Source organism: Chelon labrosus (assembly GCF_963514085.1).
Source record: "Chelon labrosus genome assembly, chromosome: 8".
Lineage (NCBI taxonomy): Eukaryota > Metazoa > Chordata > Actinopteri > Mugiliformes > Mugilidae > Chelon > Chelon labrosus.
In genome coordinates this window covers 29,815,959-29,832,480 of record NC_140358.1, presented here as the reverse complement: position 1 = coordinate 29,832,480, position 16,522 = coordinate 29,815,959, and the positions used below count along the sequence as shown (strand labels likewise).

General features: G+C 39.5%; 2 protein-coding genes across 2 annotated transcripts; one reads left to right on the top strand and one right to left on the bottom strand.

Moving 5' to 3' along the window:
• Positions 1 to 195: 195 nt before the first annotated feature.
• tmed9 (transmembrane p24 trafficking protein 9) lies at positions 196 to 3,852 on the bottom strand. The gene is made up of 5 exons (XM_084550349.1): positions 3,465 to 3,852; positions 2,854 to 2,954; positions 2,541 to 2,666; positions 2,235 to 2,381; positions 196 to 1,393 (listed from the first exon to the last, which is right to left on the bottom strand). Exons 1-5 carry the CDS (start codon positions 3,616 to 3,618, stop codon positions 1,244 to 1,246), a joined length of 678 nt encoding a protein of 225 aa, XP_084406475.1. The 5' UTR covers positions 3,619 to 3,852; the 3' UTR covers positions 196 to 1,243.
• A 305-nt stretch (positions 3,853 to 4,157) lies between these two features.
• On the top strand, positions 4,158 to 7,203 carry tmem216 (transmembrane protein 216; the record flags this gene model as incomplete). The annotated part of the gene is made up of 6 exons (XM_084549892.1): positions 4,158 to 4,167; positions 5,548 to 5,561; positions 5,642 to 5,735; positions 6,183 to 6,275; positions 6,745 to 6,946; positions 7,045 to 7,203. The coding sequence occupies 6 exons, from the start codon at positions 4,158 to 4,160 to the stop codon at positions 7,058 to 7,060; spliced, it is 429 nt and encodes a 142-aa protein (XP_084406018.1). The 3' UTR covers positions 7,061 to 7,203.
• Positions 7,204 to 16,522: the final 9,319 nt, after the last annotated feature.

Below are 16,522 nucleotides of genomic sequence, written 5' to 3'. Positions count from 1 at the left end.
ATAAATGCAATACCAAATACTCAATTACAAATACCTCCAACATGTTCCTCTCCACTGCACTGGATAAAAATACAATTTAAACTGTTTATTTATTAACTAGATTTTCTGTTATGTGCAGCTTTTGCATTAAGAACACCAACAAACTACATCATAATCTTCTCTTTCCAACAACAGAAGCAGTGAGGAAACTATTCCAGACAAAGTTGTTTTTGTATTAGTTTTAATTTTTATTCCATTTTGCAGTCACATTTCTGTTCAGATTTTTTTTCTCCTCAAAATAAAATATAGTTACAGCGTATAAAAACTCTTCAAGGTGACTTTATAAGCTGGACTTTTGATGAGGATATTAAAAAAACAACTAAAAAAAAAAAAAAAAAAAACGGTCAAAAACCCGACACCACCCTTCAAACCAAAACGTGACAAAACTTTATTTCAAGTGCAATTTTTTTTAAAGATTTCACATGAAAATAACTGAATTTCAAGTCCCTCTTTCAGCTTTAAAACCGATTTAAATTCTACCCCCCAAACTGAAAACTACCCGCATCAGAGCCGCCCAACACAATCAGACTGATTTATAGAAAGAAAGAAAATCTCAGTAACTGAGGAGGAAGGACGCAAACTGCCAAAATGACTGTCAAAATAAAAGTCTGAAAATATTTGTAGGTTTATTTATCACTCTGCAAAATCATCTGGAAGCTGAATAATAAGTCTGAGAACACAAATTCAGCTTTTCTGTAAAACTCAAAAGTCCTGGCAGTGTCAACAATCACTGAATACGTTTCACAAAATGATCGAGTAGAATTTCTGTCGTCATTCAGAGAAGAAGGAGAAGACTTCTGTTTTTCCTGTGATCAATATCTCTCGTGGCCAGTAACAGGTCAGGAACCAAAAACGTAAAATGGGATTGAATATTTGTGTGTGTGTGTGAACGATGAAGACTGGATCCAACATGAGTCCAAATCTAAAAGCATTGACTCGTCTGTCAGTGTTATAATAAATACATGTTCCCTGATGTTCTGCTGGGCTTCAACAAACAGGGCTGATGAGAAAAACAGTAAAAACATCAACGATGATAAAGATAAAGATGTTGTTTTCAAGCCAAATCGTGCAGGTGGATTTCTCTGCGTCCCGTCTCCTCTGCAGTTTCTCCTCCGACGGCCTCCGCCGCCACTCAGCGCTGCATCCATCAGTAGAGACCAAACACTCACTCAAACATTCACACACACTTTCACAGAAAATACGTTTACACCAGCTTCTTGGCCTCGAAGAAGCTCTTGAGGTGTCTCATCTGCCAGATGCCGATGGCGACGAGGATCAGAGTCTGGACGATGGACCACCAGAGGACCCGCTGGTTGGTGCTCTCACTGGTCTGACGGAAACGCTCCTCACGGTACTGAGAGACGACAGAGAGGCAGAAAACAAGAAGCTCAACAAACCTGGACATCAATGCGACATTTCCGACTTCAAGGTGCAGCACTCCTTCATGATACAAAGAGGAAACACTGCAGTCTGCATTCAAACGTCCTCTGACATGACAGGAAGCAGATAAGTTTCCTGAGCGGTGGTGCACTTCCTGATTTTAGTGCAGCATCTGATGAAAACTATAGCAGGCGGTCTGTTAACACTGAGTCCCTCTCTGATCCTAAATGTCCTAGAGTTGGTCTCCTGTAGCTTCCTAAAGTCTGTCCTTGTCCTCCTTGTCTTCTCCTAGAGTTGGTCTCCTGTAGTGTCCTAAAGTCTGTCCTTGTCCTCCTTGTCTTCTCCTAGAGTTGGTCTCCTGTAGCTTCCTAAAGTCTGTCCTTGTCCTCCTTGTCTTCTCCTAGAGTTGGTCTCCTGTAGCTTCCTAAAGTCTGTCCTTGTCTTCCTTGTCTTCTCCTAGAGTTGGTCTCCTGTAGCTTCCTAAAGTCTGTCCTTGTCCTCCTTGTCTTCTCCTAGAGTTGGTCTCCTGTAGCTTCCTAAAGTCTGTCCTTGTCTTCCTTGTCTTCTCCTAGAGTTGGTCTCCTGTGTCTTCCTAAAGTCTGTCCTTGTCTTCCTTGTCTTCTCCTAGAGTGGACTGGATTCAGTCCAATAAATCTTTCTGTCAAAGTTAATGTAGTGTGGAGAGGGTAGCTGGTACCTTGTGTTCTCTACTCCAGAAATGTTCTGGTCATCCAACGCTGCCATAAACTCCCTAACCAGTATTTCTCTAATCTCCTCATCTTTCTACAGTCACAACATAAATGCCACTGACTGACCCTCTGGTAGTTCTGCTCCTTCTGGATCTGGTCCACCTGCTCCACCAGCTGCCGGACTCTCAGCTGCAGCTCCGTCAGTTTGTCTTTAGCGGCGATCTCAGCGTAGTTGTTGGCGTGTTCTCCCACCTGGATGTCCAGGTGAACCCTCTGTGACACAGACAGGAAGTCACAAAGTGCAGTTTAGCCACAAACCCTCATCAACAACCTCCTGGCTTCAGGGAGTTCCAGTTCAATATCAGTAAATAACTCATGGTTGTGAGTTTTTATTTAATGGTTTAATTTAACAACAGGACAGAAGCTCCTCACCAGCATGCCTCCAGCAAACAGGGAGAACTTGGAGGAGTTGGAGTGCAGACAGATCTGATGTTCACCAGGTGTGTGTGACGTGAAGGTGAAGCGTCCTTCTGAGCCGTACTGCCGAGACAGGATCACCTGCAAACGAACAGAAGACAAGAAGATTAGATGATGATTTCTTCTTCTTCTTCTTGTTCTTCTTCTTGTGGGGATGTTGACTCAAACTTGTGGTACAGACAGTGATCCATTAAAGTCGCCAGCAGCTTTTAATGTATAAAATATCTGTAGTGTTTATATTAATGTTTGTATAAAGTCCTTCGTTCACCTTGTCATCAGGATCTTTGACTTCCACAAACATGCCCAGACCCTGAGTGGCTGGCAGATACTCCTCTCTCTGTTTATCATAAAGCTGAGTCCGATAGTTTCCTGCACACACACACACACACACACACACACACACACACACACACAAAAAGGATTTAATTTAAACAGACACACAAAACCATGTTCCTCTAAAATCTGCCAAACTACAGGATAGGAGGTGCAACATGTGTTTAAGTTGTATTTGCACAGACAACAACAACAACAGGTGTGTTATTTACACCTTGCAACCATTCAGCAGCTTCTACCCAACAAATACTGCATCAACATTAAACGTGTGCGGAAATATCAACATGAAACTATATCTGACAGTGTGTTTGACTTCTAATTTGTTCGATTAGCATCATAAACACTTTCCAAATGAGCAAATCTATCCATATAACGCAGCTAATCAATCTGTTTGACTACACTTTATGAAATATTATAAGGAGAACTAAGATTTAGCTCTCTAAGGACACGACAGACAACTTTAGCTCAGCTAGCCGATTAGCTAACTAGCTAAAGTTATTGAGCTAACTAGCAGCTAGCATTAGCCTTCATGAGACTTCCGCTCACCGATAATCATCGTCTCGTCCGGGATTTCCTCTATGAAACATTTCTTCTCGGTCTCTCCGATGTGAAAGTACAAAGAGGAGACGGAGCTGTAGAAAACGCTGAGAAATAGAACTGAAAACACGCACGACTGCATCCTGATCCTGACTGACACCATCTTCCTGCCGGGACAGAGCTCTCACTGAGCATGCGCGGACACAGCAGTGCCACGTAAACCCTCGTACGGCTCTGGCCAATCAATTCGCTTCTGGATGATGCTGGGTACTGTAGTTCACAAGGCTTCCAGTGCGTTAGATCTAAGTTAAAAACGCTCCCTCGGCGTTTACAAAGATAAAATTGATATTTAAACATCAGGTTTAATATCTAGTTTGGAATAGGACTGGAAATCCAGCAGATACAGAATAAACTACAAGTATTTGTTATTTTACCACACTTCTGGTGGCAATTTATAATTAAACAATTAAATTGTGAAACAACAATTAAGATTTTAGAAACATATATATATTAATAAACACAGAAAGGGTAAAACAATCACTCAATTTAAAACTTACCGTTGACCCACCAGGTCTGGCAAAGCGGACAGTAAACGGAACAGCCTGCAGGGGGCAGCAAGTCAACACTGCTTGGGTTTAATCCAACGAAGAAGAAGGTCACTTCCTCCCAAGCTGTTTCCACGGCAACCAGAGGGAATCAGACATGGCGTCCGGTGAGTCTCGTATTATTCTTTGAGCCACATAGACAAAAGGATATACAGCGTTAGTAAATGCTGTATATGAGCTAAACTTACAACATTTAAATGTTGTTTTAAAATAAGTTTAAGCTCCAAACATCAGCTGAGAATAATGAGCCTCTGCTAACATCCCGTTAATTTAGTTAGTTAGCCTAAAGCTAACAGGTTAACTAACGGTTAGATACCTGATAAAAGTAAATCAATATTTCTGACCCTGATACTCGAAGTACTTTGTTATACTTTATCATAGTTCACTAACAGTACTGCAGACTACAACAACTACTAATTATATAATTACAAAAGCCCGAAAATACACTTTTTTATGTACAAACTATATATTTTCAGTGTTCAACGAACGAGGAGGAAGAAAATAAAGCTGACATCCTTAACTACTTCCAGGATTTATTTCATCAGGACAAGCTTAAATGTGATAATATTTGGATTTTCTTTCAACGTAGTCAAATAAATATGTTTTAAAGTAAACTTCCACCAAGACATTCAAGTGTTGAGATTAATAATCTTATCATCGATCAGACGTTTATTAAATATTCAGCCTCATCTCATTCCACAGAACACATTCAGGTTTTACATCTTTATCAGTGTTTTGTTAAATCATGTTTGAGATATTATTTCTGACTTCTGAGACTCTTTATGACTAAAGCTTCAATACAAGAGCTTTGTTCTGTCTTTTTAACACAGTTATAATAAATAAATATATGAAAATGGACAAAACAACCACAAACATAAATGACACAAGGAGCCCAAACAACAGTGGACATGTGTCCAGGATACCTTCCCCCCCCCCCCCCCCAAAAAAAAGTGATGAAAAGAGTTGGAATTAACTTTTAAGTATTATTATTATTAAAGCCGTCAGTCTGCAAATTAATTGTGTATTTTTTAGATTATTTGAGTTGGAAGCTAATAATAATAAAAAAGATGTTAGAGAAACATGTGATGAGTTCATGTCCACGAGAAAACCAGCAGAGACAAGAGAAACTACTACTGTGTGTTGTTTTAGTACGTACGTACTCTGGTGGTAATTTATAACAAAATGTTGGAAACAATGCATATGTACCATTATTGTTCATCTTGATTTGTAAAATTAACACCATTTAAAAGTGTTTTATTGAGGGAAAACTAAAAGGCAAACACAAGAAAAGTCAAAACATTAAATAAATAAAGTATAAAGCTGACATTAAAAGACGCAAACATATTCAAGTTGACCTTAAACTGATTTTTCTAGACGCTCAGTAATATGTAAACGATCAGACACACTCTGATCAGGTGGCACAGTTTGCTGCTTCGTCAGAGTCTGCCTCTCACACTTTACTTCCTGGTTCTCTTGCTGTTCTGCAGGGATCCGGCCAATCGTATCCTTCACATGAATCCAGTGCAGAGCTGCAGCTCCCCGTCAGTCTGCTGCTGTTGTCCTTGACTGTGTCTTCCTCAGCTTTCATCCACTCCTCTGCAGGTCCTCCTCTACCTCAACAGCTGGTACTTTGCAGCCTTCTACCTGGCAGAGATCTTCATGTTCATCTATAAAGGTCGGTGATTGTCACAGGAAGCTCAACGGAGAATAAAATAACACATTCACTGGAAATATGAACAGACGTTTAGCTGACGGCTCTTCTACAGACCAGAGGTGTACACTCTTCATCTGTAGTTGTTCCATTTCACCTGAGACTTAAACCTCTGGCTGAAGAAGAGCTGTCACCTGAAAGTCTGTCAATGAATGTGTTATTTTTAGTTCAGTTCCATATTGATTCATTCAGATTTGAGTGTCTGAAGCTCTGCGGCTGCTCGTCTGAGTTTAGCATCACCAGCTGAAGTTGTTATTGGCACCGGACGAATCAATGAGTCAAAGAATCTTATTGAGAACTATAATGAACCGTCTGTCTGTCTGTCTGGAACAGCTTACTCACCTTAATCAAACTCTTCAGCAGCAGATGGAGGGTGGTCGTTCTCTGATGGTCCGTCTCATGTGTCTCCAGGTATTTTACTCCCGTACCCGTCAGATAACCTGGTTCTGGACGTGGTGCTGCTGCTCCTCTTCCTCGCTCTGGAGACACTCAGGATCTTTTACAGTGAGTGGAACCCAGCGACAATGTTCACAACGACGGAGAGTTTAGTTTACCGAGATCATGTTTGCATCCTGCTGCTCCAGGTGACGACTGACGTTCAGGTAAAACCAGATAAAGATGGCCGACGTGTCACTGCTTCCTCCCACCGGGCAGAAATGAAGCTAAACGTGTCAGATATGGGACATTTGAAAAATCCTTTAATTAGTTTTACTTTATCTGGACACAATTTAACAACTAAACTATGAAAATAGAGATAATATCAAATATTTACAGACGTCAGAGACTAAAATCAGAGACTTGGTAGTTTTCCTTAGTTTTCCTTTTCTTTGAAGGAAAAACATTTTTGTACTTTTCCCTCAAAGACGTCAAGTTTCAGCCCTAATTAAATGTTTCCTTCGTCGTCGCGTCATGGAGCAGATTAGTGCAGATTAGAGTCGTCAGCTGACGTTAATGTGACGGTGTCTCGGTCCAGGCTGGAAGGGGAACCTGTGTGAACGCTCTCTGGCCTCGCTGGTGTCGCTCTTCATCCTGTTCCCGTGCACGGCGCTGGCGGTTTACTACCTGCTGCTGCAGACCTTCGTCCTGCGGCTGGAGTTCCTCCTCAGCGCCGTCCTGCTCTGCTTCTACGGCCTCGAGTTCCTGCTGGGACTCCTCTCCATATCTGCCTTCTCCAGGTGACCACAGGCTTCAGTGTTAACCTTTAATTATTCTTTTACTTGTGGAAAATATTCAACCTCGTTCCTTCCCTGTCTCCTTACCTCTTCTTCTCTAGGTCCAAAGTCTACTGAAGCCTGAAACACTCAGGACGGATCACACAACTTGGTTTAGATTCTTCACTGTAAATAGATCACTGTGTTTTCTACTGTTATTTTTTTATGAGTGTATCAACGATGAGATGAAGATGTTTTTGTAGGTAAATTCTGAGCTTTGTTAATAATAAAAGGTTAAAATCCATCAGTCTCTCCTGTGTTTATATCTTCTTATTGACTCGTCTACTGTACCTGCACAAAAAGACACTTCAGACTACTGGAGAGCCGTTAATAAAGGCCTTCAAAGCTGGAATTAATTAACAGACCTGTTATAATTGTAGCTTAATAACAGTGAGCCTGGTATCCAGAGCTCCTCTGACCAACAAATGTCATTTTGTTCTGGAGTCTCTCTGTTGGGAACCGATTCTGTTCCAGCAAATTATTCATAAACTAAAGGTTTATCTAACCACTGAAAGGACTAGTTAAAGATGAACAGATGAAAACTGTTAGTTAAGAAGTAACGGGGCTTAAAATGAATCTATGGACGTGGAGCTGGAACAAGTTACAGAATAAATGACAAAATAAAACAGGTTGAACTGTTCCTTTACTTCACAATCAACACTCTGTGACTCAACATGACAGAAAACGTCTTAGTAATATGTTTAATATTGTTTAACAGTCATTTTATAATTGCTCCTTGTTTCTGTGATGCTGTTATCTTAGTTTTAATGCTCGTTTACCTCTGACACTTCTCAGACTTTACCACAAACTTTGCACGTCGTGTCTTTGCATATGTTCAGTATACATGAAGTTGCAGAGCTTTATCAACTTTTGAAGGAAAAGTTTTCGTTCCTTAAGCCGTCTCTAATCTCAGATGACTAATTTAACAGTAAGCGAACAGGCAGACTGTGAGCGGCGGCGTTGAAAAGAGGATAAAGAAAGTTGAATTGTGCCTCGGCCATCAGCGCCGCTCCCCCTGACCTGCACATGTTTGTGCTCGCAGGGCATTTGTTCTGCTTGTCAAAGTCGCCGTCCAATTGGGTGAAGCTCGTATTAAAGAGATCAGCATATTTGCATGTCTCCACGATGGCTGCCTCGCTCGTTTCCCTTTGTGAATATAAAGCAGACAGAACTTAAAGCTGAGAGGTTTCATTACCGAGTCTATCGCTGCCGTGCACTTCTGCCGCACAAATTAAATTGTGCCACTTTGTTGAACACCGGCCTCTGTTTTAGAAGTGCAGCTTCATCTCTGCCGCTTCCAGCCCTGCTCAGAAACTTTAGACCAAAAAAATAAAACTAAGGCAAACAGGCTGCATGTCATTTACATGTTCACATTTTAAACGTGGAACTCAGAAGACGTCTGAAAGCGAGAGGCAGGTCACACTCTGATGAAACGTGACAGATTTTTGTTCTGTTTTTAAATTTTAATGCAGATGAACGTCAGAAATAATTAATTAAATCCTTTGCAAAGACTTTTTTAACAAACTACACAAAGAACACAACGCTGAAACACAAAAACTCAACATGAATCTGCTTTACACACTGTTAAAATTATGATTAATAACACTTTACATCAAACCTGAAACAGACAGTCTTTATTAAACAAAGACAAAGAATCAGAGAAAAGATGCTTTTTAAAATATGTTTAGTGCAGAACAAGAGAGAAAAACTGATATAATAACGTCTGTGCAACGTTTTAAAATAATAATTTTAATTCTACAAACTGTTCCTGTGATCATGAGATGTTTCTGGTTCTTATTAACATCATTACAAAAATATGTTTCTGTCATATTTGAGAAAAAATTTACATTTTTGTTTTTATGATGTTTTCTTCTTGATTCTTCTTAAATTAGATTCTTTAATTTTAATTAGGAGATATTTTTAGATAGATAGATACTTGACTCTACTTGTCGTATGTCCTGAGGGACAAACGTCCTCCTCAACCTGTCCATGGAGCAGGACAGAGACAGCAGCCTGTCACTGAACCAGCTTCTCTGTCTGACTATGGTGTCCCGTAGAGGCTGGTGGACATTGTTCATGATGGACCAGCGTTTCTTCAAGGTCCTTCCATCTACCACTGATGTCAGGGACTCCAGCTCTGTCCCTACCACAGAGTCCTCCTTCTGGATCAGCTTGTCCAGCCGTGAGGTGTCCTTCTTCTTAGTGCTGTCTCCCCAGGACACCACAGCGTAGAAGAGGACACTGGCAACGATAGTCTGGTAGAACATGTCCAGCAGCTTCCTGCAGACATTAAACCACCTTAGCCTCCTGAGGACACAGAGACGGCTCTGACCTTTGTTGTAGACTGAGTCTATGTTAGCCCACCAGTCCAGTCTGTGATCCAGATGTAGACCCAGGTACTTCTAGGTCTGAACCACCTCTACACACTCCCTGTTGATGGTTACAGGCTGCAGGTGGAGCCTGGACCTCCAGAAATCCACCACCATCTCCTTGGTTTTAGCTGCATTGATCAGAAGGTGGTTCTCTCTGCACCATGAGATGAAGTTGTTCACCTGATCCTTGTCCTCCTGCTGCTGTCCATCCCTGATACACCCCACAATGAGAACTTCTGCAGGTGACATGACTCTGTGATGAAAGTGAGAGTCTTTACGTATGTGTTCATGTCACAAGGATCCTGATGAACATTGTTTTCTCTACAGATGCTGTATTTGTGTCCAGATGATATCATTTAACTCCAGATTCATCTCAAACAGAGTCAATATTAAAACATGAATTCCTTCAACAGACTGGATTTCTACATCAGCTGTAGTTCTAAGAGTGAACCAGTAGATGTCAGTAAAGCTCCACCGATCACTGCTCTCAGATCTGCTGTTAAATCCTCAGAGAGAAGAAGGATGGAGGAGAAATACAGTCAGAGTGTCAAACAACCTTATATTTCACATCAACACAGCTATACTCTGAGTCCAGTGTAATATCATAAAAGATGATTCAGAGTCTCCTTCAGAGTCCTTCATCTAAAGATCTGAAGACAGAATAAAGAGTTTCCTTTATAAAATATCAAATAGAAATAGAAATACCAGCCTGCATGTTTCTGTACTTTCATTTATCTGGTTTTATTTGAACAGTTTTGTCTGAATATTAATGTTATTTTACCGAGATGAAAGTTAGCGGTTAGCTGGTGTGCTAGCTGTGGTGTGATCTTTAAAAGACTCAGGGTCTCAGAGTTAAGTGGCTCCTAAAGACCTTAAATGAGGATTAATTATAAAAATAATAAATGAATATTTCTCTTTTAAACATCTGCATCTTCTTTGCATAAAAACACGAACTAACATTGTTAGTTCAGTTCAGTGAAGTCAAGACTTGCTGTTAGGACTCTCTTTGACAGAGAGGTTGAAGAAAACAAACATTAGAACTAGAAGAGGAGGAGCCTCTCAGGCCGTCCCACGAATCAGAAACAAGACCGAAATATCTAAGAAAGACCTCCGGAACCATCAATCACAACAAATCAACAAATTTAAACGCTGAGGAAACTAAACACCCGTTGACAGACACATGGTTCAGTAGTGGAGAGGACAACAACGTCCACATTTTAGCCAGAGAAGACGGATGAACCCTTAGAGGAAACATCTTTATTTCATCTGGTTCCTTAATTTACACCATGACCTGAACGACTATGACCGTCCGCAGACTCACTGATAGATATTCATTTAACTCTTAATTATTTTAATCCTCATTTAACGTCTTTAGGAGCCACTTCACCCTGAGAGCCAGTCTTTAAAGGTCACACCACAGCTAGCACACCAGCTAACCGCTAACTCTCCTGTCTGTAAAATAACATTAATATTCTGATAAATGAAACTACATAAACATGTAGGCTGACATTTATAATTCTATTTCATACTTTATAAAGGAAACTCTTTATGTGTCTTTAGATCTTCAGATGAAGGACTCTGGCCACTAACGGAGACTCTGAATCATCTTTTATTGATGTTATTCTAACACTGGACTCAGGGTACAGTTGCATATTTGTGTGTTAATGTTAAATATAATGTTTTTGATAGAAACAGAACTTTGAGAGACTCCGGTCAGAAGTCAAAAAGGATTGACAGAGAGCCTAATTACAAGTTCTCTCTGGTGAGAAGCTCCTTTGGCCCTCTCCCTTACAAACACAGCTTTTATACAGTTAATTGTGGTATGTGGTTTCTATGGTGATTGTGAGTACTATCAGTCCCTTATCCTCAGTGCATTGACCTTGTGAAGGCAGAAGAACAGGTGAGAAAACATCATAAATCCAACCATAGAGATGTTAAATAGAGGATTATGCATAGGTCATACATTCAGTTGTGTCGTTGTTATACGAGTCCATTACTACCGTAAAGTTGAAGTTAAAGGTGAACATAGAACACAACCAATACTACAATCAGCACTTTTCCGTCAGTTTTCATTTCTGTTTTTCGTTGGTTTAATTTGTTTCAGATGTTTTTCAGTCTCATTTGTCTCAAGGACTCTGAAGCATCAACGAGATTAAAGGTTTTTATTTTCTAATCAAACAGCTTCTATACAAAGAAGTAAATAAGACTCAGCAGCAGCACTCTGATGTTTGACTTGTGTTAAAGTACTGTAAATATTAATTAGTTGAGGATCATTAAAACTTCTTCTTCATTTAGATTAGAACCCAGAACCTTCTGGCTGTGAGGCATCAGTGCTAACCACCACACACCACTGTGCCTCATCATTAACACCTATAAAATAAAACCGTGCCGTTCTTATTATTTATTAATAATTCAAATCTGTAACTCTGTGAAGTCTGTTATGACATTAATCCTAAAGTAATAAATGACTGGAGGTGAAGCAGCCAATCAGAGGAGCAGCAGTTTGGGGGCGGGGCTTCCAGAGACTGATGGATGCCTGTGTGTGTCTGTGCTGTGTTGACAGGAAGCAGAAAATGATGATTTACTAGGTGAGCTTTTATTCATGCCTTGTCTCCGATGAATAAAGATCAAATTAGAGGTTTATGAGCGCCGCTGTCTATCCTGACATTTATATGAGCTCTGGGCTCGGCTCGCTGTGATTTATGTTTACAGCAGCGCAGGAGGGAGGAAAATATATAAATAAATTATATATTAAAAAAAACAAATGAAGTAGCCTGAAATCATATTCTAATGCTCTGTCAACAAGAGCAGAGTCGCAGAGAGGGATGATGGGAGCGGGACACGGAGGGGCGGAGAAAACACTAAGATTTTAAATTGAACAAAACGACCAAAAGCTCAGTGTTTGATGTGATTCAGGATGAAACAACAACCTGAGCTACAGGAAGCCCAGGTGACCTCTCTGTCTGTGCAGCGCCCCCTGCTGTGTGGAAGCTAAAGTTCAACAGATCAAACAAATCCTCCTCTGAGAATTATTGATAACTTATAAACTACAAATATGTGACAAACAATCAGATCAGAAACATGCAGCTCTGTAGATCAGAAACATGCAGCTCTACAGATCAGAAACATGCAGCTCTGTAGATCAGAAACATGCAGTTCTACAGATCAGAAACATGCAGCTCTACAGATCAGAAACACGCAGCTCTATAGATGAGAAACATGCAGCCTACAGATCAGAAACATGAAGCTCTATAGATCAGAAACATGCAGTTCTACATATCAGAAACATGCAGCTCTATAGATCAGAAACATGCAGCTCTACAGATGAGAAACATGCAGCTCTATAGATCAGAAACATGCAGCTCTATAGATCAGAAACATGCAGCTCTACAGATGAGAAACATGCAGCTCTATAGATCAGAAACATGCAGCTCTACAGATCAGAAACATGCAGCTCTATAGATGAGAAACATGCAGCTCTACAGACTAGAAACATGCAGCTCTATAGATCAGAAACATGCAGCTCTACAGACTAGAAACATGCAGCTCTACAGATCAGAAACATGCAGCTCTACAGACTAGAAACATGCAGCTATATAGATCAGAAACATGAAACGTCATTGAGAGCTCCACTTCTGATTGGCTGCTTCACCTTTAAACCTTGTCAAGCATAAAAGAATCAATATTAAAGACAAAGAAGCTGCACTTGGTTAATGTTTTATCAGCTGCAAGTATCATGTTGTGCTTTATTAGGCTGATAGCATGACTGCTAATGCTAACACAGTTTATTGAGAGAGACACAAGCTGAATGTTAGGGTTAAATTAATGTTAATGAACTTTATCTAAAAATAAAAATGATGTTCTCTGTATTTGAACCAGAGTGGAGCAGCAGAGCTAAATCACAGTCGTTTGCCACTTGATGGCAACGAAGCACCGCGATTCAACCGTGGGAGGAAAGAGCTGCATTTGTCATAAAAGGTGGTGAAATAGAGGAGGAGGAGGAGGAGGAGGAGGAGGAAGAGGCTGGGAGAGCATCCATAATGTATGTGATCAGTCAGAGTGAAACAGTGGAGGAAGATGCATATTTACAGGGTTTATGATACTAATGATGACACAGATGCTAGAAACCACATGAACCGAGAGAGAGAGAGAGAGAGAGAGAGAGAGAGAGAGAGAGAGAGAGAGAGAGAGAGAGAGAGAGCTTCCTGTCCATCACTCAAACAGAAAAAAATAAAACTGAAAGCTGCTGAAAATAAATCTCCATTTGACCCTTTCATTCTCTCTGACTCCTTAAATCTGTCTCTGTTTCTATAAAACAGGAGTTAATGTCGTGATGAACCCCTTCATCAGCCCCCACCTCTCATGTTGGTTCATTTATTTAGCATTTAACTCTAAACTGGATGTTTTGGAACTGACAATGTTAGAATTTAATTACTTTTAGATTTTTTCCTTCAATTTATTGACTTTTAACAAATTAAACTTCTTTATTAATCATAATTTTGGTCATTTTCAACATTGTTTAAACCGTTTTATGTATTTAATCATTTATTAATTGTAATGTTTAAACCAGTTACGATTATCATTTATTACTCATTAACATGTTTAGCTGTTTAAACTCATTTACTTTACCTTTGCAAATTCACCTCTTGCTACTTTATTTTACAGCTATTTTCAGCTCAATAATATATTTTGCTGACCATATTTATTTTTCACATTGTCTTATTAGCTGTTTTCCATCCATGAATTAGCTGCACGTTTTTAGCTAGCAGTTTATATCATTTATCACTTCATGAGTATTTTATCCATCACTGTAGTTTAGCTACTAGTTCTACTTCTCTGATATTTAGCTGTTGGAAAACAAATCAATATTCAGATTTTTCACATCAGACATCTGACATGTTAAGGGAAAGTCGACCATCCATCCACCCCGACCTCCTCCCAGGGCGCCATCATCAGGCTGCAGTCAGCCGATGGTTTTGTTGCTGCAGTTCTTCATCCTGTAGAGAAATGTCGAAAACTTGTTGACTCAGCATTAAACCTTATCATTATGATTCAATAAGTGTGGGCACAGCGAAGGAAAAACATAAAAACTGGTGAAAGGACGAGTTATTTGTCTCAATGTCTCGTCTCCAAGTCACCTCCAGATTCTGTTAGTCCAGGTTTTTCTGTGAGAGATCTCATACTGATGCTGCATCGGCTGTTTTATTATTTGAACTCATTTTAAATTAGTTCCGTTCAAAAAAACTGAGAAAAAAGTGTCTGTTCTGTATTTTTCCACCTCTGCATCTTGTTGATAGATTTCTGTGTTTTGTTGCGTTCAAGGACTCACGTTTATTGTGTCATTGTTTGTTCAAACATATTCCAACATATAAATTGAATTCCAGTGCTTCAGCTTGATGTGGTGCTGCATTCAAGGACACCTGGATTAGTTGTTCTTTCTCTTCTGGGTTTGATTTACTTCATTATAACCTGTGTCAGGTCTTGATGTGTCCTTGAACACGCCACCAAACTGAATGACAAAAGAAATAACGTTGACTCTGGTGGATTATTGATTATTGTCAGCAAGTACATTTTTAATTTGAAAAACTTTATTATAATTATTGTTAATTGTTATAAAGTATATTCTATTTTTTTTTTTTTAAAGATAAAACTGCAGGTGCATGTAATTATAACTTTAAATACTTAAGAGAAGAGTTTGTTTTGTTGCATTCACGGACTCACTTTTTACGGTGTCATTGTTTGTTTATTGTTTATTGTCTGTGTTTGAAGTTTCTGATGTGTCCTTGAACGCACCACGAAGGTAACTGACATCTTCATCCTTTAATTCTAAAAGTTTATTGTTATTTTGGTTGTTTTTTTTTTTTTTTTTTTTAGTTTAAGCTTCTTCATACAGTTTATTTTACTTTCAGTTTTTACTTTTAATGATTTTAGCTATTTCTTTTCATGTATTCACGTATTAGGCTAAATGTTTAAGCTAACACTTGTTTATTATTTATCCATATTTTTATCCAACTATTTTAAAATGTTGTTGTCTACTCATTTCCAGTGGTTTATATATTATATTAGTTCATTTCATGTGTTAACAAACCATGTCAACCTTCTATTCACACTTTGAGCCAAATAAAAAAATCCATTTGGGTTTTTGTAAAATAATTCAAAACAATTAGCAGCTGAGACCTTCAGCTTACAAACTCATCTGTTAGCCGTCCTTAGAACAAACACTTTCAATGTTAAATCCACACTAAAAATAAAATAAATGATGGTTTCTGTAAACTTAGCTAATGGTTTACTACTTCAGTTAGCACCGCTTAAAAGCTAAAACTTTAAAATACGGTCTGTGAACTACACAGTTTATTTTAGCATCTATCAACTATTTAACCTCTTTATAAAATACTGAATTGAACAATTTCTGCACTAATTTCAACAGAAATCTCAAAATATTAACGATTCGTCCTCTAATGTTTGGCGCTATATATATATATTGTTCTATATTTGGATGAAATAAATGACGCCGTGTCGTCACAGGGAGGTCTTTGAATCCTCCAGCTCGTCTTCAACCCTCCCGCTGAAGGAGACGGACGTGAGGGCGTGGGTCTGCGTGGAGACACTGTTCTCTTAATGCTTATTAGACCGGACACTGCTCATAATTCTCGATGTTTAATTCATGCTTCTCTCCGTCTGACACATTCGGCTTCATTTCAGCTCCAACAAAGAGCAGCTGCTAATGGTCTGCTCAGAGAGGAGGAGGAGGATTAAAATAAAACACACCGCTGGACGGGACGGGACAGGCAAGGAGGACAAACGCCGACAGAAATACATTAACTATGTATAAAGCTTGACACTTCAGCCCCACACACGCCTGGTTGGTGTGTGGGGGGGTGGTCTGTATCAGAGAATATAGACTAAAACAGGCTGGGTTAATTAGCCCGGTGCTACTTTCAGAGTTATTTTCTACCACAGAGTCCACAGTTAATTCTGTTCACAGAAAGCCCAATTAAAAGTGAGAAGTCCTGCAGCACACGTCTGATTTGTTTCTGCTCACGCTGTCACTAATGTTTACGCCGCCTCACACGTCCTCTGTGTTGACTCGCTGCAAGTGTTTTATTAATAAAAGACGTTTAGTGGAACCCTAACATTAACGGTGCAGGACCGCAAGAAAAAAAACTAC